The 25,928-nt window shown below is 36.1% G+C and overlaps 2 protein-coding genes across 5 annotated transcripts; one reads left to right on the top strand and one right to left on the bottom strand.

Moving 5' to 3' along the window:
- Positions 1–2,658: 2,658 nt before the first annotated feature.
- Positions 2,659–15,345, bottom strand: LOC109001167 (solute carrier family 25 member 44-like). 3 transcript variants are annotated; one of them, XM_035691842.1, is made up of 11 exons: positions 15,146–15,345; positions 13,779–14,160; positions 13,174–13,370; positions 12,941–13,082; positions 12,580–12,739; positions 12,025–12,068; positions 11,582–11,919; positions 11,060–11,167; positions 7,174–7,222; positions 5,959–6,128; positions 2,659–2,863 (listed from the first exon to the last, which is right to left on the bottom strand). In XM_035691842.1, the coding sequence occupies exons 1-6, from the start codon at positions 15,214–15,216 to the stop codon at positions 12,046–12,048; spliced, it is 975 nt and encodes a 324-aa protein (XP_035547735.1). In that variant the 5' UTR covers positions 15,217–15,345; the 3' UTR covers positions 2,659–2,863; positions 5,959–6,128; positions 7,174–7,222; positions 11,060–11,167; positions 11,582–11,919; positions 12,025–12,045. The 3 variants fall into 3 exon arrangements, with proteins under 3 accessions (XP_035547735.1, XP_018833875.1, XP_035547737.1); XM_018978330.2 differs by lacking the exon at positions 5,959–6,128; XM_035691844.1 differs by lacking the exons at positions 5,959–6,128; positions 7,174–7,222.
- A 2,903-nt stretch (positions 15,346–18,248) lies between these two features.
- Positions 18,249–25,464, top strand: LOC109001168 (DEAD-box ATP-dependent RNA helicase 40). Of its 2 annotated transcripts, XM_018978335.2 has the most exons (8): positions 18,250–18,425; positions 19,071–20,334; positions 20,856–21,080; positions 21,428–21,496; positions 22,032–22,301; positions 22,416–22,766; positions 23,541–23,818; positions 23,947–25,464. In XM_018978335.2, exons 2-8 carry the CDS (start codon positions 19,084–19,086, stop codon positions 25,007–25,009), a joined length of 3,507 nt encoding a protein of 1,168 aa, XP_018833880.1. In that variant the 5' UTR covers positions 18,250–18,425; positions 19,071–19,083; the 3' UTR covers positions 25,010–25,464. The 2 variants fall into 2 exon arrangements, with proteins under 2 accessions (XP_035547734.1, XP_018833880.1); XM_035691841.1 differs by having other exon boundaries at positions 18,249–18,425; positions 22,032–22,766.
- The last annotated feature ends 464 nt before the right edge of the window (positions 25,465–25,928 follow it).

Genomic DNA, 25,928 nt, shown 5'->3' with positions numbered 1-25,928 from the left:
TTATATTACTCTTTTAAAAATATCTAGCAAAAAAAAAAAAACTCTACTACCCATGATGGTGGCTCAATATTCATTGGTACTCTCAAGTGTTTTGACAAGCACTATGTAGTTATTAGATTGAATAAATACTTGCCTTAAACTATTAGTATTAGTTGTCTATGGATTCATTAATTTCTCTACTAGAACTAGGGTCTAAGCTATTACAAAAACCCAATAGGTGACTTCTCATTATCTAGACATTTCATATCCGATTTCTAGCAAATATAATGTTACTTTGGTCGCCCCCTCCTACCATTATTGCCTATAAAAAAGGAAAAGAACCATCGCTCGCTGCCTTATGCACGCAAAATTCGATTGAATGCATTATATATATATAAGGGATATTATATATTCACTTAAATAACACTAATCATAGTCTCTTCCCATTGTTCCCAATCATGGTTTGTCTTTGCATACCATGTACACAAAATTCGATTGAATGCGTAATTTATACACTTGCATACAAAACAACCAAAATCAAAACATTACACCGTCAAACTACTAATAACTGATTACAAAAATCTCAATCTAATTATGATAACTATAATCATTAAGATGGATGAAAATAAATAATATAATACAATCTTAACAATAACAGTTCTTCTATATACAGTCGGTAGATACAAGAGGCGTGTAGTCGTCCATGTCACGTCAGATTTAAAATGAATTGTTTACTATTTCTCTAAACGCACATGTTCTCTCTCATCAGTGCTCTCTCTTTATCTCATCAGCTCGGTCTTCCTCTCTCATCAAGTGTCTCCACGTCAACCCCGTTTGCACCAAGCGCTTGCAACAAGCGTTTTTCTAACAATAAAATCTTAAAAAGAAGAAAATAATAATAATATGATACAATCTTGATGTTGTGAAGGGTGAAAGGATAATTTTGCTATGATAAACCATATCACCATCTATTATTTTTAGCTCGACCGAAAATATGATTATCCCTGTAAGAGTTAATCTGTTTAATGTCCCTATGAATTAGGGGTGCTATATGTACCATACGGTGCCCCTATCCATCACCCCCCCCCCCCCCTCTCAAAAAAAAGAAAAGGGCCATAGGCCCATAAGTTATTTTTGAGATCAAAATAACCCAGAAACACTAAAATGGGCCATTTCTCAACAATAAACAAAAAAAATGTATAATAATTAAATAGCAATAAATAATACATTGAATCTCTAATAAAAAGATATAAATTAAGAGAAAATGAAGTACTACTAATACTCCTAAGTCCTAAGTCCTAAACTATTACAATTTACAATAATACAAATTAAGATAAAACAATTACAAATATAAAAGATATACTGTATCAAAATTACAAATAACTGAATATGTAAAATCTAAATACAATTGAATAAAGGTGTTCAACTGGACTGATTTTTTTTCGGATCCGGTCTGAAACCCGTAAAATCCGGGTGCATCAGGGCAGTTAAAAATATTCCGGATCTGATTAAGGATTCAGTTATGTGACTCGGTTATCCGTAACCGGGTCCTTTAAAATGAAAAAACCGCATCTATTTCGTTCCCGAATCTGCTTCTCCTCGTTCTCCATCCGTTTCTCTCTCGCTTAGGGCTTGCTGCTTTCTCGTCTTCTCCAAGTTTCGACGTGCTTTGCGCATCTGGGTGAGGCACGCGGAGGCTACCATTGAAGGCTCTCTCTCTCAAAGCTCTTAAGGTACATTTCTTTGTACTTAGGGTTTTCTTTGGACTCTCCAACCATTTATCAAACTCACAATGCAACTACAACTCAAACTCTTCATCACATGTATTAGGTTTTCTGCTTTTTCTTTCGTTTTGTTGAGGTTGTGTGGTTTTGTTTTGATTCGGGATGACTATCCTCGTTCAACAGCTTGAGTTTGGTAAAATTTTTCTTCTCCTTTCTTTTTTTTTTCTCGTTTATTTTTTGTTTATATTTTCTTTACATCTTTATATATATATATATATATATAATTAATCTCTAAATATGCCCATCAAATCATATATTTTTTTTTTATATATATTTTTGTTTGTTAATCTGGATGACTATATATCCTCATCGAGCAACTTGAGTTTGGAAAATTTTCAACTCTTTTCCTTTTCTTAAATTGTTATAATTTTTGATTTGATCAGTGTTCATCATATATTATAGGTATTTTCTTCTAGTTTTTAAATTAATATTTTAATTTCTAAATATGCATTCTCAAGATTTTTTAAATTTAATATTCTTAAACCCTTTTTTGTCAGCCGTGCTTTTAATAAAAAAGAAAATCGAATATTGGCTAAACCTTGGTGTTGGACGGTGGATTTGTTGTGCCACAGATCAATTTATTTGGCCAAACCTTTAGGTCTGCACTTTTTGCTTAAATTTGTCGTGGATAGATTGTGTTTGATGATCTGCAAACGTCATGTTTATGAGCAAGAGAGAATGCCTAAAGCATTTGTGGCATTATGTGCATTTGGTTCCCATAGAAGCTCATTTTATACATAATGCCTGCATATATTCACTTGTTGCTGCCATAATATCTGTTTTGTATTTTACCTTGCTTATTATCATTTTAGCTCTGCAATGCATGTGTGTTGGTTGTTTGTTTAAATGCATGTTTACATGATTTAGCCTTGACAATCGTGAATATCTCTCCATCTTAATGATCAATTGTCCACCTTCCAGCAAAGACTCCTTTATCCATTTACCTCGTTCATAGTATAATCAAGGACAATGAAACAAAAATAAAACTCTGCGGTAGGTCCCAGTTTCTGCAGTCATCATCTCTGTCACAGATTCTTCTCTTGCAAGACCCAAATCTGCAAGCTTCAAAGACTTCTGACTTGCAGTAAGCAACAAATTATCTGCAATAATTATTTTTAAAACATATAGCTGTTAGTAGGTAAAAAGAATAAGGTTGGTTACATAGGGACCTATAAAGAATGACTAATCCACAAATTATAACTCAAACATGACTGGATTTAATTTGAATTTCAATAAGAATAATCGGGAACTCAACTTAAAAGCAACTAAACAAAATTTACATCTAGCAATGCAAGCATGCTTTCCACATCAACGAATATTAATTTTTGAGATAACAAAGGTTGAATCAACGAAGTGTAACCACTGTAACTAATGAAGAGAACAATCCAACATAATTAAAAACCCAACTAAAATTAACTATGAGGATTGATAAAATACCTTTTTTTATAGTTTTAAAAGTATCAGTATAACAACCATCTATCATTAGCCAGTTACAATTTTTTCTTATGTATCCACCAAGTGTTACAAAGACACTTGGATACATCTAGAGAGTAATCCAAATATCCATAAATTGCCCATGTAGTTAGGTGTTGGGTCCATGTTGCATTGATTTGTTTTCTGTTGCTTTGTTGCTGTGTCTCCCCTAGGCAAAAATAGAAATCTGCACCATATGGTTTTTTTGCATCCCAATGTTACCATGCACTTTTCTGAAACATTTATATTATTTTCCTTTTCTAAGGAGATATTTTAATATATAGTCGTACTCATTTGGCTATCACGTTAGCTGTTGGTTTGATTTTTATTATATATTTTTTTTCTTATGTTTAAAACAGATGGAAGGTAGTTTTAGTAGTAGTATTGGTAGATCAGCGCCTATTTTATTGGACATGGAGGAAAACACTAGTCATTTAATACATTCCTCTATGAATATCCAAAACCCCACACCATCTCTCCCCCCAAAGTCAAAAAGAGCTAAGAAGGCTACAAACCAATCTCATGTATGGGATCATTTTACAAGGATTGAACCTGTTGATCCCATTGCACCTAAAGCTCAATGTAATTATTGCTTTAAGATTTATGGATGCCATTATAAAAATAGTACTTCATCATTGTCACACCATCTAAGAATTTCTTGTCCGAACTCTCCTATTAGTGAGAATAAAAATCTTGGGAAGGATAAATCACCATCACACACTGAAGTCAGGATAGATTGTAAATGATCTAGTCCTCAAGTGTTAGGACAATATGATCGTGAAAAATTAAAGAGAATGATTTCCAATTTGTTTATCCAGTGTGAATTGCCATTCAAGGTTATAGAGCATCCGGTATTTGTTAAACTTTTGGGTTATTTAGAGTCTAGAAACACCTTGCCATCCCGAACCACCTTCCAAAAAAAGTGTATTGGTTTATACAAGGAGGAGAAGCAAAGGTTGAAGGCATTGTTGAGCAGTCAAAGAGTTTGTTTGACCACCGATATATGGACATCGGTGCAAAACAAGAATTATATTTGTGTTACATGTCATTATATTGATCAAAGTTGGATATTATACAAGAAAATTATAATGTTTTTCAAGATTCCTACTCATAGGGGTGAGACCATTGCTTGGATGTTAGAGTCTTGCTTAGCGGATTGGGAGATTAACCGCCTTTGTACGATCACCATGGATAATGCCTCATCTAATAATGTTGCTATTGATCATGTGAGGAGGAACATAAGAGATAATGAGTTCACAATTTTGAGAGGTGAGTTCATACATGTGCAATGTGTTGCACATATTTTAAATCTCATTGTATGTGATGGTTTAAAAATTATTCATGATGCTGTAAATAAGATTAGAGAAGCAATAAGATTTGTGAGGTCCTCACCGGCAAGACTTGATATGTTTAAAACGTGTCAACAAGCTGAATATTGTGTGTGAAAAAATGGTGTGTCTAGATGTTCCTTTTAGATGGAACTCAACATACCTAATGCTTAGTGTTGCTGAAAAATACGAAAGAGCTTTTGTACTAATGGGAGTGAATGAGTCAAAGCTTTTGGCGTCTCCGTTTGAAAATTGGCAAATGGCTCGTATTTTTATTAAGTTTCTAAAAGTTTTTTATAATGCCACTTTGAAAATCTCTGACTTATTGTATGTGACATCTAATATGTTATTTCAATAAATTTGTACAATTGAGAACACTTTGAACAACATGGGTTAGAGTGAAGATGATATGTTGATGAAGATGGCTTCTACTATGAAACTTAAGTTTGATAAATATTGGGAGAAAACAGATAGGATGAACATGATTGTTTATGTAGCTTTTGTCCTTGACTCTCGATATAAGATTACAGCCTTGTCATATTGGTTAAAAAGTTGCAAAAGGGATGAATGCGGAGATAGAATTGAGGTCAAAGTAAGATTGCTCATGAATCGTTTGATTGAGTAATACCACAAGTTTTATGGGCTAGGTAGTGGAAGATCAGATAGCCCATAGAAGTTTCTCAAGTATTATTGGTGATGACTTGGACTGTGAAGATTTTGATACAGCTCTAGAGCAATATCTTGAGAAGCAAAACAGTTCAGTACTTAGCTCGGACATGGATAGGTATTTGTCAGATGTGATTAAACCAAAAATACCCGAGTTTGATATTTTGGATTGGTAGAAGAAGAACTCATTTAGATATCTCATCCTTGCGGAGATCACACGTGATGTATTGGGCAACCCTATTTCCACCGTCGCATCCGAGTTTGCATTCAGCACCGGTGGACGTGTAATAGACCCATACCGAAGCTCATTAGCTCCGGAGACTATCCAAGTACTAATTTGCACGCAAAATTGGTTGACTTGTGAACCAGTTAGTTCTTGGGAGGTCGAGGAGCATGTAGAACGCGTTGACATCGAAGGTAAACACTTTTATTCGTTAAGTTTGATTTTTTATTATTAATTTATCCATTTAACTTAACCTCTACATTTTGTTTTTGTTTAAGGTAACCCTCTTCCTTCAACTTCAGCAACTTAAGCAACTTCAACTTCAACTTAACCCTCTTCTTAAGGTTCCTTTTATTTTTGTAATAATTCATTGTAATACTCTGTTTGTTTGGTTTATATTATTTTTCCTTCTGTATCAAAATTCTATTATCTTGTAGATTCTCTAGGATGAGCAAGAAGAAGCAGCAATTAATGCAGAGAGTAATGCTTGTTTGGAGTTGGACACCTTCCCACTTCAGGTTTGCCCTTTTACACCACCATTAACACTTCAAGTCTCTTCATGCCAGTAGCTGAGTAGTGTATCATTTGAAATGAATAGGGGAGGACAATGGAATTCAGGTGGGCATTGTGAGGAAGCTACTCAGCCCCTCGACAAAACTTCAATCACCAGCTACCCTGAGAAGAATATCATTGTAGAGCAAGTCATAAAGCAGATGAAAACTCGTGACTTTCTTGAATATTACTCATTTATGAGTTTTTTTAACTGGATCCATTTTGTAGGCAGCTTCATTTGTATCTTCATCCATGTGGTGCCACCAAGAAATAGTTTAATTAGTTGTGATGTATTATTATTTCTTTTGTTCTTTGTAAATTTATATTTTAGTTTAATTAGTTGAGATGTATTATAATTTCTTTTATTCTTTGTAAATTTATGTTTTAGTTAATTAGTTGTGATGTATTATTATTTATTTTATTTTTTGTAAATTTATGTTTTGCATTGTGATCTAACAATATTATTTATTTTGCATTTTTATTTATTTTGTTTGTTAATTGATTTTTTTTTATAAAAATCTTTTTAAGCATATTAGAATTTTTTTAAAAAAATACAAGTGCTATACAATCATTTTTTTAAGTTTTAAAGTATTTAAAAAAAATAAAAAATAAAAACCGGATTTATCCGGTTATAACCCGGATTAAATCCGGTTATCTGCCGGATTAAATCCGGATTAATCCGGGCGGATAACCGCCAAGATTTTAGCATCCGGATCTGGATCCGGTTATGGCTGGATATCCGGATTCGGATGAACACCCCTACAATTGAACATAAATGATAAAAGTGAGTTGTTTGAACTTTGACATTGACATTTTGGGCGAGTGGCCATAGGTGGAAATAAAATTTAGTGCTGCCTATTGTAAGTTGGGATCTGAAACATTAACAATTAAATAAAAAGATAAATTAGAATTATAAACAAGAAACAAAATTTAAAATTACAAAGAATTATTAGAAATGAAAAAATTATAAATTAAAATATGACTAATCAAAGATGAGATGGGGACCAAGATGCGTCTCAAACATTGAGAATATATCATTTGAATTTTGGCTTAGAATTAGGATTAAGATTTGAGATGTGCATATAACAGTAAGATTATAAAAACAATTAAATACCAAAAATTATATAAATACGAAAAAAAATTAAGGAACAATACAAATTGTACAAACCTATGACAAATGGCGATGGTGGATTGGGGTCCAATATGGTGAAGTCATACTGTAACAGACATAGACATCGTATCATGCATGACTACAATAATTATTTAAAATTAATACCGATGAAATGAATATAAATAAAATAAATTAAAATAATAAAATAAAATCAACGATTATCATATCCAGGCTGATCACTACCCTCCTTCTCGTCGGTCTCATTAAAGTCAAGAATATCTGGAACATGAATTTGAGTCCCTTTGATCTAATTCTGCATGCAAATCAATTCCTCTACAGTGATAGGGGACAGAGAACTTCAGAATAGATCCAATATGTGCCCTCCGCTATTAAAGGCCGACTTTGAGGCTACGGTGCTAATGAGGATAACCAAAATACTGCGGGCTATATCTAAAAAAAATGGATACTTCACGGCATTGGTCTTCCACCAATCTAATATATCAAACCCTTCTGTATATGGAAGAAGATCCCTTGCCAAATATCGGTTTACCTCCGACTTTGTCTCTATAGATTGACGGACTAGTTGAGGATATTGTGAGAGGCTTAGGGCCCACACCAACCTACACTTTTTCCCTGCCCCTAACTTTTGGAGGAAACGCTACGGTAGGTGTAGGTGCGCTACCACCCCTGATCACAGTAAACTCATCAAACAATCTATCGAAAGTGTCTCTAACTATGCCCCCAATAAGCTCAGCCCATGCGGTCCCGTGCACAAGTCTCAAATCACATATCATGCTATCAGTCTTGAATTGAAGGTCAAGAACAACAACCAAATAACACAAAATATTTTGCCTACTCAAATCCCCCAATTACTTGTCATATTTGACCATCATTATCAATGACATCTCTCGCATCCTAATATGGTCACTCATACACATCCCATCAAATTCTTCTTTCATACTACATATTTGTTGAGTGAACTCATTGGAGTTATGGTACAAAGAACCAAATATTTTTAATGTCACATCGTAGAAAAGACTAAAAAAATCTACAAAGATAGCAACCACCTCCCAATCATCATTAATAGGCTTTCCTAATCCCCGTGCTCATCAAAATATCTGACATATTGGATGTTTTCATCACCCAATATAAGGGTGGCAATATGTGACACGATAATAGCGAGTTTGAATTTAGTCTTAAGGGGTTGACTTATTAAGACACGATTGTTTAACGAGTTGATAACGGGTCAACTTGTTTTGACCCGTTATGACCCATTAAGAAAGTTAAAGTTACAATTATACCCTTATACTTAAAAGTAAAATTGATGAAATTTTAATTTTGATATTTTTATTGTTTGGATTATAATTTTAGACTTGTAGTTAGTTTTATATTTTTTTTATAGATCTTGTGATTTTAACATTTATATAAAATTATGCTAAACTTAATCAGGTCAAACGGATTAATTTCGGGTCTGTTCAACTCATTTACATAAACATGTTGAAACAAGTATTATCAACTGTAACCGTCAAAACCCAAACCAACCACCACTCCTTTATTGCGGCCTCCAAGGCCTTCCTAATCGTCTCACCCTTGTGATCGAAAATTTGACAAAACTTCACAATTTTCTTATGTATTGTCCAATCACAATCAATGAAATGCACAGTCAAAGACATGTAATTAAAATTTTAGACAAATGTCTAAGTATCGGTAGTGAGACAAACAATTTGACCTGCCAATTGGCCCCACAACAAATCATTCTCCTTTTGGTAATTGTTTTTTAATATCATTTGCCACAGTGTAGCGAGAATGAATATTAAACCTAGGTTCTAAGCAACTCGAATGTTCTTGGAACCCTCTCCCCTCCACAAACTGAAAATGTAGCTCATCTATGATAACAATAAGAGCTAACTTTCTTCTACACTCATCGGGGTCATGTTTAGTATACCCCTTCAACGTAGAACTCTCACTACTCACATCTGTCATTTTTTTAGTCCAATCTCTAGTCTAGATTGACTCCTCTTATTAGAATCTCAACATTAGACTCTTCTTGCATTATTCTTCTAAGTGCAAATTTAACTGTAATGTACCATATTTCCTATAATGACATCCATAGAGTTTACCATAGTGGATTTTGATTAGGGGTTATTGGGGTCACCACCCTCTAGTTTGGTAAAATGAGACCAAACTATAGAAACACGTTTCTTGCTTTGTATGGGCTTGGGGGCAGGAAAAGGTTCTGTGGGGTTACGACTAGGGTCCGTAGGGTTAGTGCTGGGTGTAGGGTTAGGTGTTGGGGTAGGCCCGGTAGGGGTAGGATAGCTATCACTAAAATCTAAGTGAGTAGAGGAAGACATTCTCCAAAACAAACAACAAATCTGAAATTAAAACAAAAACATGACACTAACATCAACAATCACACGCATAGGGACCAACAATCATATGCATAGGGATCAACAATCAAAACATGCCACTAACATTTTCATTATTATAATTTTTTTTATAAAATAAGCATGAACAATCAAAATAGACATCATATAATTAAACTCGTTGGTAATTGATTATATATGCATCTAGTGAATTAATTAGATTAATGATCTAAAAACAAGTTGCATGCTGCTACTACTTAAAGAAATCTTGCCTAGGTTTATTAACTTTATTTGTCAAGAAATATATATTTTTTTATCGGTATTTGTCAAGAAATATATATAAAGATGCACTACTAGAACTCAAAAGTATCAATAAAATAGATACATTTGAGTTCTATATAGTATATATAATGGCTACAGATGAGCATTCTTTGATAAGAAAATTAAAAGACTTGGCGAATCGTGTTCATGCAATATTAATCGACCTAAGTCATGTGACAACAAACTAACATAATCGTATGGTGTGGGTAGCATTCCTAGTTTATTGTATTAGCTGAGCTTTTGCATGAGATTTCAAAAGAAAAGGAAAACAAAAAGAAAAGAAAAAGAAAATTAGGAATTTGAGGTCCAGTTTTATGCCACGTCTTGGCTAAAGCTGGGTGGGCTGCATCTAATTTGGTGGGCTGAACTTGCATGCGTGTCTACTGCTTTGTTGTGGCATTCGAACCTAGTAGGTGTTTAAGGCCCACTAACACTATGTATGGTAGCCCAATGGTTAAATGGGTATATAATTTAGAACCCATAATGAGCAAAGGTGGGTCGTTGGAGTAGGTGGCGCATGGCTTCCATCTAACATTCCATGCGCCCACTCGAATTTTAAAACAAAAATGAGTTCCCTACAAAGCTCTTGGCATTGTTATTTACTATTCAGTTGTTTTGGTTTGTATTATATTTGATTGTGGAGTTTGTCATTACCATGTTCTACTTTTATTATTATTATAATTACTTATAAAAAAAAAAAAATTATTATTATTATTATTTATGAACTTGACTTGTTATTTACCTATGTTTATCTATCTTAACTCTAAATAATTAATTGGACTGAAACTATTTTATTGTTGAAGTAAAAAATGAGATGTTTAGTGAATATCTAAATTCAATAATCTCATGTTAATTGACTAATTATATATTTTTTATTAAATTTACACAAACCAATCATAATTCTGCCTCCGCCACTACTTCCAACAATAGTTGGAAATGACAAATCTGAAAAGTAAAGTTTTTTTATAAGTACAAATCTGAGAAGTAAATTACATCTCTCCTAAGAGAAATTTCATCCAATCATCAATGAAACCCTAAAGGATTGGAACCCTAAACCAATTTAGGATTCAGATTAAAATCAAAATACAAACAAAATCACAACATCAAACACATGCACAATCAAATCTCGATTCTCCACAGCACACAATTCACAAATCCCATCCTCCATCTCCATTTAATCCCAACCTTCCTCCAATCTCCATAACTCAAAAAAAAAAAAACACTAAACTAAAATGGCTTTCGGATTTAGGGCTTACCTTCGGCGATGATGACGCAGACAACTGCGGCGGCAACAGCGACATACACAGAGCGATGGAGATGAGTGGACACAGTGATAGAGAGCGACGGAGAGATCCGAGAGAGAACTGAGAGAGAAGTGAGAGAGAGAGAAGTGTGATTCGAGAATGGGAGGGGGGAGGGGAGTCGCGGGAAGGGGGGGGGGAACTTAACACCCCAGACCAAACGGCAAAATGGCGTCGTTTGGTCTGGGTTGTTTAAAAAAAAAACCTCATACACAAAACGACGTCGTTTTGTCTATGAGGTTTTTTTTTATATAATTATATATATATATATGGGGTGCAAGGCGGGGGAAACCCAGAATGGGGCTGGGCCCCCTCTGTCCCCCGCCTCCGCTACGGGCCGTAGATGCGGGTGGGGCCACCCGCCCCCCGCATCTGTGGCGCGGATCCCCCACCCCGCCTGGGCAGGGGCGGGGCACCGTCTGAATATGAAATTGCCTTGCCAAGGAAAAATTACAAAAGAATGATTATGAAAATTACCTCCTCTTCTAAGAATGATTAAATGCCCATTCACCAGCAACCAACCTTCTGTGTGGCTGAATTACCATTCTGTTTCATGGTGTAACCACTCTTACAAAATCGTTTCAAATCCCACGATACGTTTGGTGGAGTCAATGAATTACAGTCCAATGTCCTCGTAACAGTGAAGAATGAGCAATGCTCAATGGTTTGTAACATTTACAAGAAAACACCGGAAACCACATTGGAGGAAGTGAATTGAAGTATTGAACTACCTCTGTCTGAGAACAACTAAAGAGAGTCTAACCATTCTTGTGCCGTGTAATGCAAGACGAGAATGCCACTCCCCATCTCTGTGTCTGAGAAATTGGAAAACTTGCATTAGGAACTCGCACCAGAATCAGTTTCCTTACACTTCAAACAACTTCAGCATTTCTGAAGCCAAGTTGGAGTTGGACTCGCACCTCCTCCAGCTTGAGATCTTGTTACTGCCTCACGGATAATCTCTCTGACAAAAGGAGTGTGCACAAAGGTTAGCTGCTAACCAGATTGAAGGCCTAGTCATTACAAGGGCTAACACAGAGTGTAAGTTGCACCGTAAAAACCCATCCAGAACCAATTTAAGATACAATTGCACACGTACAAAATTACAATCACTGATTTCTCATCCATAAAATTAAGAAGTAAAAAACTGAACCAAGTAGTAACACTTCAGCTGTTAAGTGATTTGGAATCAAAACACATCAATTTCTGTCCTAGTCAATACCAAAAGAATGTGGGGAAAAATAAGTTTATTTGAAACACTAGCTTCTGTTCACGATAAAATATGGTGATATTTTCAGGATTTCAAAACCAAACTTGAAATTCACTTGTTGAACATTAACCAAGGGATATATAGTGGTTAGATACTTGTTGCAAGTCAAAGCATTAATACCACATCCCAACACAAAGAAACTGATTAAAATGGAAGACTTTGCATTTAACCATTTAAAAAAAAGAGAACTGGGAGTCAGACATACTTATAAGTTCATAGGTAACAATCATTGTTGTTCCATAGAGAGACATATTTAAGAATCGAGGTCCAAACCCTCTATAGAAGCCCCACCATCCATCTTCCTTAATGAGTGTCCTTGCAGTCTTGAGTATTGACGGTCTTCCTCCCTCAAAATTATCCATGACCTTCAACGCAAGTGAGATCCAGGTTCAAATAAAAATTCAAACAATTGAAAATAGACTAAAAAAATTTAAATTTTGACTCATTCAGAGTGTGACATATCCAGCAGGTTGCCATGCCAAACATGAGATATTATAGAGTAATTTCTTTATCTTTCAGAGCAGCAAAGATGCTATGCAGATAGAGGATAATACACATTACTTTACCTGAAGTCTAGTCTTTACAGTGTCAATGGGAGTTGTGATAACCGATGAACAAGCACCAGCTACCATTCCTGCCGTTGCCTGAACTGTTACCATCTCCATATGAGACGGTTTTTTGTCCATATCATCTCTGTAACCCAAGCTCCTACAGTATTGAGAAAACCATAAACAGAGAACACTTAGTCTACATTTTGACGTAACAAGAGAAAGTTGACCACCAGAACATTTGGATGAACCTCCAAATCATGTGTTGGGCAGCTCCGTAGGCACCCCACCAAAGTGCAGATGCTGGGGATTGCGTCACAGCTGTCAATCCAAAGCCTCTATACAATCCGCGGAACCCTTCAGCCTTTATCACCTTACGTACAACATCAAATGGTCCATTGCAGACTGTAGTCCCAGGAATCCCTTGTACCATCAGTCTCTGGCAGACCTGAGAATACATCACTTGCAGTTGGATATATATCAGTCATCATCATAGGTTTATTAGGCACGTAACTCTATAAAACAATACTTTTATTTTTACAGGTGGATGGTAACAGTGTGAAAACCATGCATAATGCAAGATGTTTACGAAAAATGTCCATTCCAAATGCTGGCCACTAACTACCAAGCTCACAAGTATCTGTCATTCATTCCACGAACAAAACAACTCAAACAATTTATGAACTGTCACATTGAAATTGTAAAACTGCTGTAGATTTTGTACTACTTAATACGAGTGTGCCCAACTTTTTTTTCCCTTTCATTTTTTCTTTCCTTCCAAGTATATTTACCTCATTTCTTGACTAAGAAAAAGGGGAGAAACCATATAAAAGTTGGAAAGAATGAGTTTACCCACCACCTCCAAAGGAACATAGTATACGCAAGAAACTAAATTTGACAACATCCCTGCCACTCCATTTGCAATGCCAATACGTGTTGCTTCGGGCATATCTAGACCTTCAGTATATTTTAACATCATATCTTTTGACACTTCAAGTGATGTTAAAGCCAAGACTCTACCAGGCAATGATCCAACAGCTGAAGTGCCAAAACCCCTAAATAGGCCAGGGATACTATCAGTCTTCAATATCTGTTCAAATACTGAAATACCACGCATGTTAGAGAGACCAGAACCAGCCACTTGCATTCTAGTCTTTACAACTGCCGTAGGATGTAACAAGGCTGACTGAGCTGTAAAGAGGATAGCCCCAATAATGTGAAACCTTGTCTTGTCCAACCTAAATTGAGGCCAATACGATTGTAAAAAACTGTTAGTTCTACACCTACTTTAGCACTTAAAAAAAATGAAACTTCCCACATAGAAGGCCAGCGATGTAAAATCAATTGAGAAAGAAACTAACTGAACTGAAAAGAAGTGGACGCGGGTGGCTGAGTTTTGGTTGGGTTTTCTTTTTAGGGCAGATTAAGCCCAATATAAGTCATAGAGTCGGCACTCCCTGAACTGAAGAGTGTCCAAGAGGAGAGAAATGTTCTTATAAGACAGAAAATAAAGGTTTTCATCCTTCTAAACTGCATTCTTGATCAAATCAGATATAAAACATTAAATTACAAAATTCCCACCTATTAATTATTATAGGCCTACACGACCGGTGCAGGGACAGTGCCTTGAAAATCCTGTTCACTTCATAATTCTACCATTCGATCCTTGTCACAACACAGCAGGACCAGCACACCTAACTAGTCTTCATGGCGGCAACAAGACCATTTCGCACGGTTCATGGAAATTGCCCACGACCATAAATTGTTCATGAAAAACCGTACACATTATGTTTTTCTTTCCTTTCAATTGCTCCAGAAAATGCTTACGTTTTTTTTCTTTTCACCTACAATTTTATAGGGATAACGCAGAGCTCTTTTTTTCTGACTGAAAATAATTTTCCGTTGCAACAAAAAGAGGAAGCAGCAGGAAATATGAAGTAAGATTTTTCAACTGTGCATATAAGAGAAAATACGAAAACATTAATGTCTGAAAAATATTTCAACGCTGTAACAAACGGAAGTTTGATATCGAACAAAACAACATAAACGATCACAAATAACAATCTAATCACTGAAACGATCCGATCGTCCATGCAATGACGTTCTCGACACGAGAAAATAATGCCAGAACCAACCAATATCACATTCAAACCATGAGAACAAGATGAAGTACATAGTACCCAAAAAACAAATATAGCATATAACATGAATAGAAGAACCTGCCTGTCCCAGTTGATGTCGGTGTCAGCAAGTGCCAACTCTGGAGCATTTGCAGCCTCGGCTTCCATAGGCATCAGACTTACGTCCCGAGGTCTCTACTTTGTCAGCAATGGCTTTCGAATAGCTGTTCTTCGGCTGGCAGTTCTGCCACCGTCTCATTCGATGGTAGAGAACGTTTCGGAAAGTTCCAGTGGTTTTTTGGAATGAGGAAAGCCTTCAGTTTAAAAACTAGATCAAAGACCCTACATGTGAGCCCTTTATAAATGACGCGGACTTTTAGCCCATTAAACTACTGCATGCTGGACCGGCCCGTTTGAAATTTAGGAAATCAATTCACTTTAATCTAATTTTAAATTGAGTTTGACATTTAAATATTTAATTCTTAAATCATCAAATTCTTCTTAACTCAAAACTTCTTTACACGTGAGATTCATAACTTTTTTCAACTCAATACTTATTTACACGTGAAATTCACAATATTTTTTAACTTTCCATAAATATATCTAAATTCATCTTACTATTTAAATATATCTAAACTTATATTAGGTAAATTTCATAAAACTCATTCAATCATCTCAACTTAGTTCAATATTCAAACGGGACCTTAGGGATACTTGATAAATGAGATAAGATAAACAAAATTATGAGTATTAGAAGATAATTTGTAAATGATAGTGAAATATTTTAAGTTAAATATTTATTTGATGGAAAAAGCTAGAGCCACTGACGATGGGTACCGAGAATGGCTCCGATTGAGGTGGGTGGGTTTTTTTTTTTTTTTTTAAAGACAAAATTAGACCAACGATAAAAAAAATGTTATTTTTTATTTCCACACTACACATTAACATATGATTTATTATTTTTGTCATTCTATTTAAACTAACATATTTACACATCACAATATGTGTGTATCTAAATAAAATGATAAAAATGACAAATCATATGTTAGTGTATGGTGTAGAAGATGATAAATATAATTTTTCTGATGAGAAAGATAAATGTTACTTATTATCCCCACACAATATATCAACATTTGTCATTTTTGTCATTTTATTTTAACTAACACATCAATATGTGTATCTAAATAAAAAGATCATATCCCATTCCATAACATTTTTCTTTTTTTTTTCTTTTTATAATTAACAGTCATCACATGGCATGTCATGTCAGTCGGGAGGATTATTAGATAGGAATCCTCGGTGAGCATAGAACTATCTTTATTGAATTTTAGAAAACGAGAGATAACAAGTTGAATAAAAAATATTATAAATTTAAAATATTGTTATAATATAATTTTTTTTTTTTTAGATTTAAAAAAGTTGTATTATTTGTTATGTTTTGTTTGAAAGTTTGAAAAAGTTGTAATGATTAGTTTTAAAATATTTGTATTTTGGGTGATATTTGAGAAGAAAATCATATGTGATGAAATGAAAATGATTTCCAAACAATTCCTAAAGATCAGTACCAACAATTTTATGGCTTTGATTATTAAACTTATAATTATTTTTAAGAATAGAAATACTAGATAGAATTTGTAAGTTTTGCATTTTAGTTTTGAAAAAATTAAGTTTTACTATTAAAAAATGAAAAATGCTATTATGCTCTCTACTTTGTATCGGTTACTGTCTCCTTGATCCGGCACCATAATGCGGTGCTACATAGCTTATTAAAAAAAAAGTTTAAAACACAAACACAAAATGTTAAAAAAATAACCTAGTATTTTAAGGTTTGTTTAGATAATAAGATGAGATGAGATGGTTTGTTAATAATAGTAAAATTATTAGTTACAATTAGATAAAATGAGATAAGATTATCTATATCCAAACCGGCTTAGTCTTATTCTTTTTATGTTTTCAAGAGTCATTTTGTTTTGAATTTATATTTCTAAGAGTTCAATAATCTTTTTTAAGTCACGTGACACCATATTGTCATATTAGAGCACCAGTTATGGGCTCAACAAAGCTAAATGTATAGCCAAATAATAGCTAAAGTGTAATATAATGTGCTACAATTGGCTCAACAAATCAACAGTAATTTTAACTTCAAATTAAATCACTAGCCAAATTTGTTGAGCCAAATGAACTAGCCAAATAATTTTTTTAGACTAAAATATTCACTTGAGTTGAAGTGAATAATATTATTGAGGAAATATTATGTTTTATAGTGGAATAATATAACCGTTGAAGAAATATAACCGTTGGAGAAATATAAGTTAAAAAAATATATCCGTCGAAAAAATATAACCATTGGAATAATATGAACGTTAGAAAATTAATTAGTAGTTTTTTAACAACAAATAAATATTTAAATTACAATTATAACTAAAATAAATAAAAAGTTTAAAATCAATATTTTATTAGAACAGTGAAAGATTTGTTGAGCCTATTATTTAATGATGATGAAAAGTGATTGGTTAAATTTATAAAAATGAATTTCTTAGTCAAATTTTGGTTAAAGTTTGTTGAGGCCATAACTAATGCTCAGAGGTAAAATGAATGATATAAATTAAAAGACATAATAATTAAAAAAAAATTAAAATATTGAAATATAAAAAAAATAAGTGTTGCTGGATCACTCCTAGTGTGATCTCGAGCAATAAAAAAATATTGCAATAAAAATTAGAGATCAATTATATATTTAATTTAAAAACAAATATAAAACATCAATCTCACAATATTTAATAGAAAAATGATATTCATCATCTATACACTACATAGTAACATATGATTTATATTTTATTTAAATAAATATTAATATATAAATATATGTATTTAAATAAAAAATAAAAAATAAAAAATAAAAATTATATATTAATATGTGATGCAGAGATGCTAAGTTGTATTTCTGTATTTAATACGAGGTTACATGGACGGGGGTATCGGCCCATGGGTCCGGTCAATATCAATAACATGACCCAAGATACTCGGTGAACCTCTGCGTGTTCTCATTTTCCTCGTAATCGACGTGGGCGATTAAATCATTCTGGACAATCAGGGCCGTTCATCGTAAAGGCTTAACTATAGTATCGGTCCAGGGGATACTTCCTCCTTAACCCTAACATCGGAATGCCTCCAAGCTTTTTTCTTTTTCTTTTTTTTTCTCCTGAAAGATTTTTCTTTCCCATTCTCCGAAGTCCGAAACTAGGCTTCTAGTCCGAGCCTCGCACGGGACTAGAAGAAAGTTTTCGATCCTAGGGTTCTTATTCTGCTGCAACTTTATTGTTAGCAGAGAGAAAGAAGGTACTCCGATTGGAAGCTCTGCTATTTATTCTACTAGCCACTAGGTACGCAATTCCGACGAACTTTACCTTTTATTTTCTTATTTATTATAATTATTTTACTTTCTTCATTTTTATTGATTTTGATGTTTCCGGGGCTTGTGAGAATTGCTTTTAGCGTTCTTGCGATGAACTGACGATTTTATCTATGCCTTGTGTACTTCATATGTTCTGGGGTTTATGATCGAAAGGTTGCTTTCTTCTCTTTTATTTTCATTTATTTTTAAAAAAATGATACGTGATTTTTTTTTTGTCTCGATTTCATTGGGTCAGTCACGCGTTCTGGTCTATCGCTTAAAGGAATGTGTAGTGGCATATTTCTTCTAGGGTTTATTGTTTTTATTTTCTTATTTATTTTTAAGAATAACTTGAATATTGGAATCCATCTTTTGGGGCATTGAAACGGACAATGCTTGCCAGTAGTTGCATTGGCTGGGATGGTTTTGGTCTTGCTATATAAAATTGTACGAGATTGTATTCAAAGTATAAGTGAGAGATGAAAAATAATTGAGCAAGGACTCGTGGGATAATATGTTGGGTTTTGCATGAATCGATCTAAGGAAGATGTTTTGTAGTTTTATCCTTAATTTGAATAAAGGGTATGTAGTTTTCAATTTTGATGTTTAAGGTGAGGATTTTATTTGGCTGTAGATAAATATTCTGCATGGCTACAGCGGAGTCTGCCCAAGCTTCCCTTGGTCCACGGTATGCACCTGATGATCCCACCCTTCCGAAACCTTGGAAGGGTTTGATTGATGGAAGCACGGGTGTGTTATATTACTGGAATCCTGAAACCAATGTCACCCAATATGAAAAGCCATCCTCTTTGCCTCCACCATTGCCAGCTGGCCAGCCTCCTGTTGCTTCTACGCCTAAGTTAGCCTCAATACCGGTAGCCCAATCAATGCCACCAAATGGTGTGGTGGCTCAGGTTGGGCAGCAGATAACTCAAGCCCCACAACAGCAGGGGCAACAAGTACAAGTGAGCCAGTTATCTCAACAGCACAGACAAATGGTGGCACAACAGCAGAGTTCAATGGCAGCACAGGTTTCTCCCCAGCAGGGATCTCAAATCGCACAAGGTGGACCACAACAAAGTTCGCAACTGGGACAACCCATGCATCAGCAAGGGCAGCCAGCACTGACACAGCCGCAGCAATTAATGCAACACATGATGATCTACCCGGGTCAACAAATCCAACAGGCACAGAGTCAGCACATGCCTCAGCAGCCAGCCCAGCAGTTACCACAAGTTGTTCAACAACTTCCCCAGCAACTTGGGCAACAACCACAGCATCAAGGCTCTTACATGACCCAACCACAAACACATCAATTTACACACCAGCAACTGCAATACATGGCATATCAGCAAAGCATGCTTCCCCAAGGACATCACAATTCACAGCAGCATGCCCAGCATAGCGCACAAGGGCAGCCATTTGCAAATCAACAGGATTATCAGGCTGCATTCCCAAATAGGGAGGAAGTTGATTTCCAGAATGGAAACCAAATTGGATTTTCTCCATCCCAGGTCCAGCAACCTGGTACCTCATCTGTTCAGAACCTTCCTTCTGGAAGCAACTCGGTTCAGATGCCACAGATTTCTGTTCATCCAGGTCAAGCCCAACAGTATGGTGGTACTTTGGGGAACATGCAGCAGCCTCCTATGGGTCAATTGCAGCAAACGAGGATTGATTTGGCTCACCAGCAACATGGTCCTAGGTTTCAGAATCAGATGGGCCCACCAATGCTGCATGGTCAGAAGTCTAATTTGCCTGCGGTTGGATCAAAGATACATGAGGATAATTTGCATGGTAGAACTGCAAATGAATATTACTATAATGCTAACAAGGAAGGGCCTGCTGGTTCCAAGGATCCCAAGCTTGCAGGGATACCTATGGCAAGAAATCCGCAGGTATTGTTCAACCTTCAGTTTTGATCTTTGGTAGCACCCCAATGAAATAATGGATCTATTTTTCTTAGATAATGATAAAATATTATTGTTTTCCTCTGTATATCTATGCTTCTATATACATGTTTTGACCACCAAGGTAATTGAGGGAAATTTTGTGATGCCCCCATATTGAGTGAGTATAGGTTGTGAATGGGGGATCTCGATTTGCTCAGGAAGGAGAAGTTCTTGATTTTTATAATGATTCTATTGGGCTTTAAATGTATCATTAACTAATCCTTTTTTAGTATGGCTTGGGCCTTTTCTTGATACATTACACTGATAATATATCTAAGATATTTTTTCTTGGTCAACTTGAACAAATAGGGATTAGGACAATACTAGATAAGAAGCTTGTTTCATTTCCTTTTGCCATTCTCTTTTTATCTTTTGCTTGTACTGATTTTTTAATTTTTTTTGGGGCAAACAAACTACTTATGATCAAGATATATGGGACCACTGATGATGTTTTTCTTTTTTTGCAGGATAAGTGGATCAGTGGTGTCCCATCTCATAATGTGATGCCTGGTCATACCAGTGGGCCGAATGCCATCACAGGGCATTCCATTCATAACTCATTCGCTCATTCAACTGGTGGTCCGCCATTCTCAAATAATGCTTTGATGAGGCCTCCTTTTTTAGGAACTACAGATGTTTCTAGTCTCACACCTGTTGAAGCTTACTGCCAACAGCACGAAGTCACAGCAACGGTCAGTACTTTAGGTGGCTTGATTATTGCTAGTTTGATTAAGTGAATGCGAGAATGCCTATTCAAATGCTTCTTTTTTTTTCCTTATTTTCTAAGAGATTTGAGTATGTGTTTACTTATAAAAAAAAAAAAAGATTTGAGTATGTGTTAAAATAGATAAGTGGGATCCCTAAAGAATTGTACTAGTGTTTGATGCCTCGTTATTTGTTATTTTGTATTAGAAATGAAAAGTAGATCATGCCAAATGCTTGCATAAATAAGGAGTTGCTAATGATGTTCATATTGCCGGAGTTGTTATATTTTCTTATTGAATCGTTTTGAGTTTGATATATTTCTTAAAATGAATAGGGGGACAATATTCCAGCACCATTCATGACATTTGAAGCCACTGGTTTCCCTCCAGAGTTATTGAGAGAGGTTAGCTTTAATTGTGCTGTGATTTAGTGTTCTGTTGCTTGCGATTATAAAACAAAATATAGGATCCATTGCATTCCTTTTTTTTATTATTAATTTTGTATTACTTTTAAACTCATAAATTCTCACTTGTCGCAGGTGCGATATCTGCTCCGGTGGAGGAGCATATGTCGTACGCTGCACTGCTATTGGCACACTTACACATGCAACAACTATCCTGATTTTTCAAGGCTGCAAAATGTACAGTTGGAGCCTTTCTTGAGCATCTTCTAGAAGGGTGGTTGGCCCTTCATCCAACTCACACCTAATGTGACTGGCATTTCTTGCTTATTGGCTCCGCCTCTTATGTCTTTATTGACCTCTTTTGTTGCTTCGAGTTGCTTCTGTAAGCAACCGTATACCCATGATTTTTTTTCCCTTTTTTCTAAGTTATATTCACACTCTTGTGATACACTATCAAACACTACTTTTTATCTGGAAAATGACTCTGACATGCTTAATTTTCTTGGGGCTGATTACCTGCATATTCTTGTTTCAGATATATTCTGCTGGTTTCACATCTCCCACGCCGATTCAGGCACAGACATGGCCAATTGCGCTGCAAAGTAGGGACATAGTGGCAATTGCGAAAACAGGTTCTGGAAAAACATTGGGGTATTTGGTCCCTGCATTCATTCTCCTTAGACATTGCCGTAATAATCCTCAGAATGGCCCAACAGTTTTAGTTATGGCTCCAACCCGTGAACTTGCTACACAAATTCAAGATGAAGTCATGAAATTCGGCCGTTCATCTGGAGTCTCTTGCACAGTGGGTTCTAAGTGCTCGCCTATCATCTTTATTATACAAAAAAATTTCATTGTAGCTTTGTTTGCTTTAGAGTTTTGGTTCATCATGGGACTGAAGCTCAATTCCTTGTTTCAGTGCCTATATGGTGGTGCTCCAAAGGGCCCACAGCTAAAAGAATTAGATCGAGGAGCAGATATTGTTGTGGCAACTCCTGGTCGTCTCAATGACATCCTCGAGATGAAGAAGGTTGACTTTAGACAAGTTTCCCTTCTTGTGCTTGATGAGGCTGATCGAATGCTTGACATGGGTTTTGAACCTCAAATTCGTAAGATTGTGAATGAGATACCCCCACGCAGACAAACGCTTATGTACACAGCAACTTGGCCTAAAGAAGTAAGAAAGATAGCAGGCGATCTTCTTGTTAATCCTGTTCAGGTTAACATTGGCAGTGTTGATGAGCTTGCTGCGAACAAGGCCATCACTCAGGTACCTTTGGACTAACAAAACATGGCTTCTATCCTTAAATTTGATGCAGAAAATGATAGTTCTTTATCTCAATGTGGTAATGTGTCATTGTTACTTTTGCTCTTATATATAGCATACCCTTTCTTTATAGTTTTTTTAATCAGTAAATAAGAATTTTATTAAAAAAGGCAAAGCCAAGTACACGGGACATATAAGAGCAGCACCTATGCATGAGTGTCTAAAGATACAAGGAAATCGTGGACGTTCATGCCATTGAAGTTTATTACAATCGACCACTGGAATAAAGTATGAAGGAAAAATGTTCTAATCTTGTCCATTGTCCATTCACGATCCTCAAAACTTTCTTTATAGTTAAATGTTGATCTGTTCCAGTACCCACATTTATGGATTCTCATCTGTATGGTGAATATAAAAGAAATAAAAATAAAGGTAGTTATGATACTAGATTTTAATTTTTATTATTTGGCTAACACCACCATATTCTGGAAACTATAAAAGTTATCAACAATAGTTATTAGTTATAAACATCACGTTTATGCTAGATATGCTTGATCTTCTTGAGGGTATTGTGAGATGCTGTCCAACTGGTATCTGGCTGTCTGTTAGTTATGACACCGCACCATCAGTTGCTTTGACAATAAAGTATAGTCTGGTCATCTTATACTTAAATGTTAGGCTCTGCAACCACAAATAAAAGCTAAATATGTCATTCTTATACAGATTTTCTGTAATTCATCCATATCTTAAAATCAATGATATTTTTTTATTTGGCAGTATGTTGAGGTAGTCCCACAAATGGAGAAGCAGAGGCGCTTGGAGCAGATCCTTAGAGCCCAAGAACGGGGTTCGAAGGTTATTATTTTCTGCTCCACGAAGAGGTTGTGTGATCAGCTTGCACGTAGTATTGGGCGTAACTTTGGGGCTGCTGCAATTCATGGGGACAAGTCTCAGGGTGAGAGAGACTGGGTTTTAAATCAGTTCCGTAGTGGAAAGTCCCCTATATTGGTTGCCACCGATGTTGCTGCCCGTGGGCTTGACATCAAAGATATAAGGTTAGCTATTGTCTTTGCATGATCATAAATCATATATGTGCCAGGTTAGAAATGAGTTTAATATTTATTGTCCTGGTGTTTAGCTCCATTTATATCATGCTTATATTATTTTGAGTTTCATGTTACAGGGTGGTGATCAACTATGATTTCCCTACTGGGGTTGAGGACTATGTCCACCGCATTGGAAGGACTGGGAGGGCTGGTGCCACTGGAGTGTCATACACCTTCTTCTCTGAGCAGGACTGGAAATACGCTGCTGATTTGATCAAAGTTCTGGAGGGAGCTAACCAGCATGTGCCTCCAGAGGTGAGAGAGTTGGCTTTACGTGGTGCACCGAGCTTTGGCAAGGATCGGGGTGGCATGAACCATTTTGATTCTGGTAGTAGTGGGGCTGGTTATGGTCGTTATGATTCTGTTGGCCGTGGTGGCATGAGGGATGGTGGCTTTGGTGGCCGCGGTGGCATGAGGGATGGCAACTTGGGTGGACGTGGAGGCATGAGGGGTGTTGGTTTCGGTGGACGTGGAGGTGTAAGAGATGGTAGTTTTGGTGGGCATGGTGGTAGAAGTGATTTCTTTCCTGGTCGTGGCAACAGGGGACGGGGATTTGGTGGTCCTGGTGGTACGCATGTTGGTCGGGGCAGGAATGAGCGTGGCCCATATGATCGGTACAACAATATGGATGGGCGTGGACGTGGCCGGGGACGGGGAAGATTTGACAACAGAAGAGACATTGCCGATAGGAGTAGAGGCAGAAGTTATAGCCGTAGCCCTGAAAGAGTTCGAACATGGGGTAATAATCGAAGTCGCAGCAACAGCCGTAGCCGTAGCCGAAGCCGAAGCAGGAGTAGGAGCTGGAGCAGGGGTCGTAGTCATAGCCGAAGCTGGTCTCGTGGCCGTAATCGTAGCTACAGCCGCAGCCCTAGCCGCAGCCACAGCCGCAGCCGCAGCCGCAGCCGCAGCTATGATAGATATGAGAGGTCACATGAAAAAACTCCAGATAAACAAGATCTTACAATACCTGAATTTGAGGCTGCTCCTGAATCAGGGATGTCTCCTATGTCCCCAGGTACACAAGGTAATGTCTCTCCTGGGGCCAATCTCATTGCACAGCCACCTGTTGTTGCAATTACTGACGCACTTCATCCAGAGGATGGGTTAGACTCTTGCCATCAATCAGGAGCAGAACCTTAATTGTGATGCATTTCTTGGTTTTGGTGTTAGGGACAGTGATTTCTGGTCTGTATTTTGTTAAGTGGCTCCCTCGATCTTTCACTTTTGTTAAGACTGTCTTCCTTTGATAAATTTGTTGACAGCAAGTTAGGAATTGGTAATATGTGATCGTTGTGATAAGCTGGTCCACTGCTGCTTCCTTGGGTGATGGCTGTTTTAGGATAGTTGAGGCTTCTTTCTGGATATTGAATCGTGTTGTGGCTCGTCAAACTCATTTTTCACCGATAGGATGACTTGAGATTCTAATCTAGTGATGCTTAAAATTATGTATTGGAAAGGATTTTTACTGTGATTAGGTTAAGGTGTTCAGCGTGGGATATTTTTTTCTTTCCTTTCAATGGCGTTATGGTTCCTGCCCTGTAATCTTTTCATTGTGCACACATTTACAGCGCATTGTCATGATTATATTTGGAATATATTCTGTGTCATACAACTTTAGTTGCTGGTCCCAACGTTGTTTGTGTTGTTGGCTGCCTCTATACTCTTAATTTAAAGCTTTAAAAAAGTTGTATGTATATTATTACTTTGAGGTTTTAATCTAAATAATTCTCTAGGCTTTGTCTCTCCTTCGGCAAAGCTAGAGCTTGTTGATACTTTGCCAGAAGTATTACAGTCATCTAGAGATTTTACAAAATAAATTCATAAATTAAACGTATCCCATCAAGTGGCGACAGTTTGTGTGAATGACTCCCACACTCCTTTATTTGGTAGGGGATCTCTCTATGACAGCTAATACAGCAAACACGATAAAAGCACCGGATCAGACCAGTTGATATTTTTATAAATTGGAGATCCCGTTTGAGCCAAATTGGATGGGTTGATATTTTTATAAATATATATATACATTATTAATTTTGTATATTAAATATTTTATATATTA

Source organism: Juglans regia, chromosome 7 (assembly GCF_001411555.2).
Source record: "Juglans regia cultivar Chandler chromosome 7, Walnut 2.0, whole genome shotgun sequence".
Taxonomy (NCBI): domain Eukaryota; kingdom Viridiplantae; phylum Streptophyta; class Magnoliopsida; order Fagales; family Juglandaceae; genus Juglans; species Juglans regia.
This window is presented reverse-complemented; position numbering and strand designations above follow the sequence as displayed.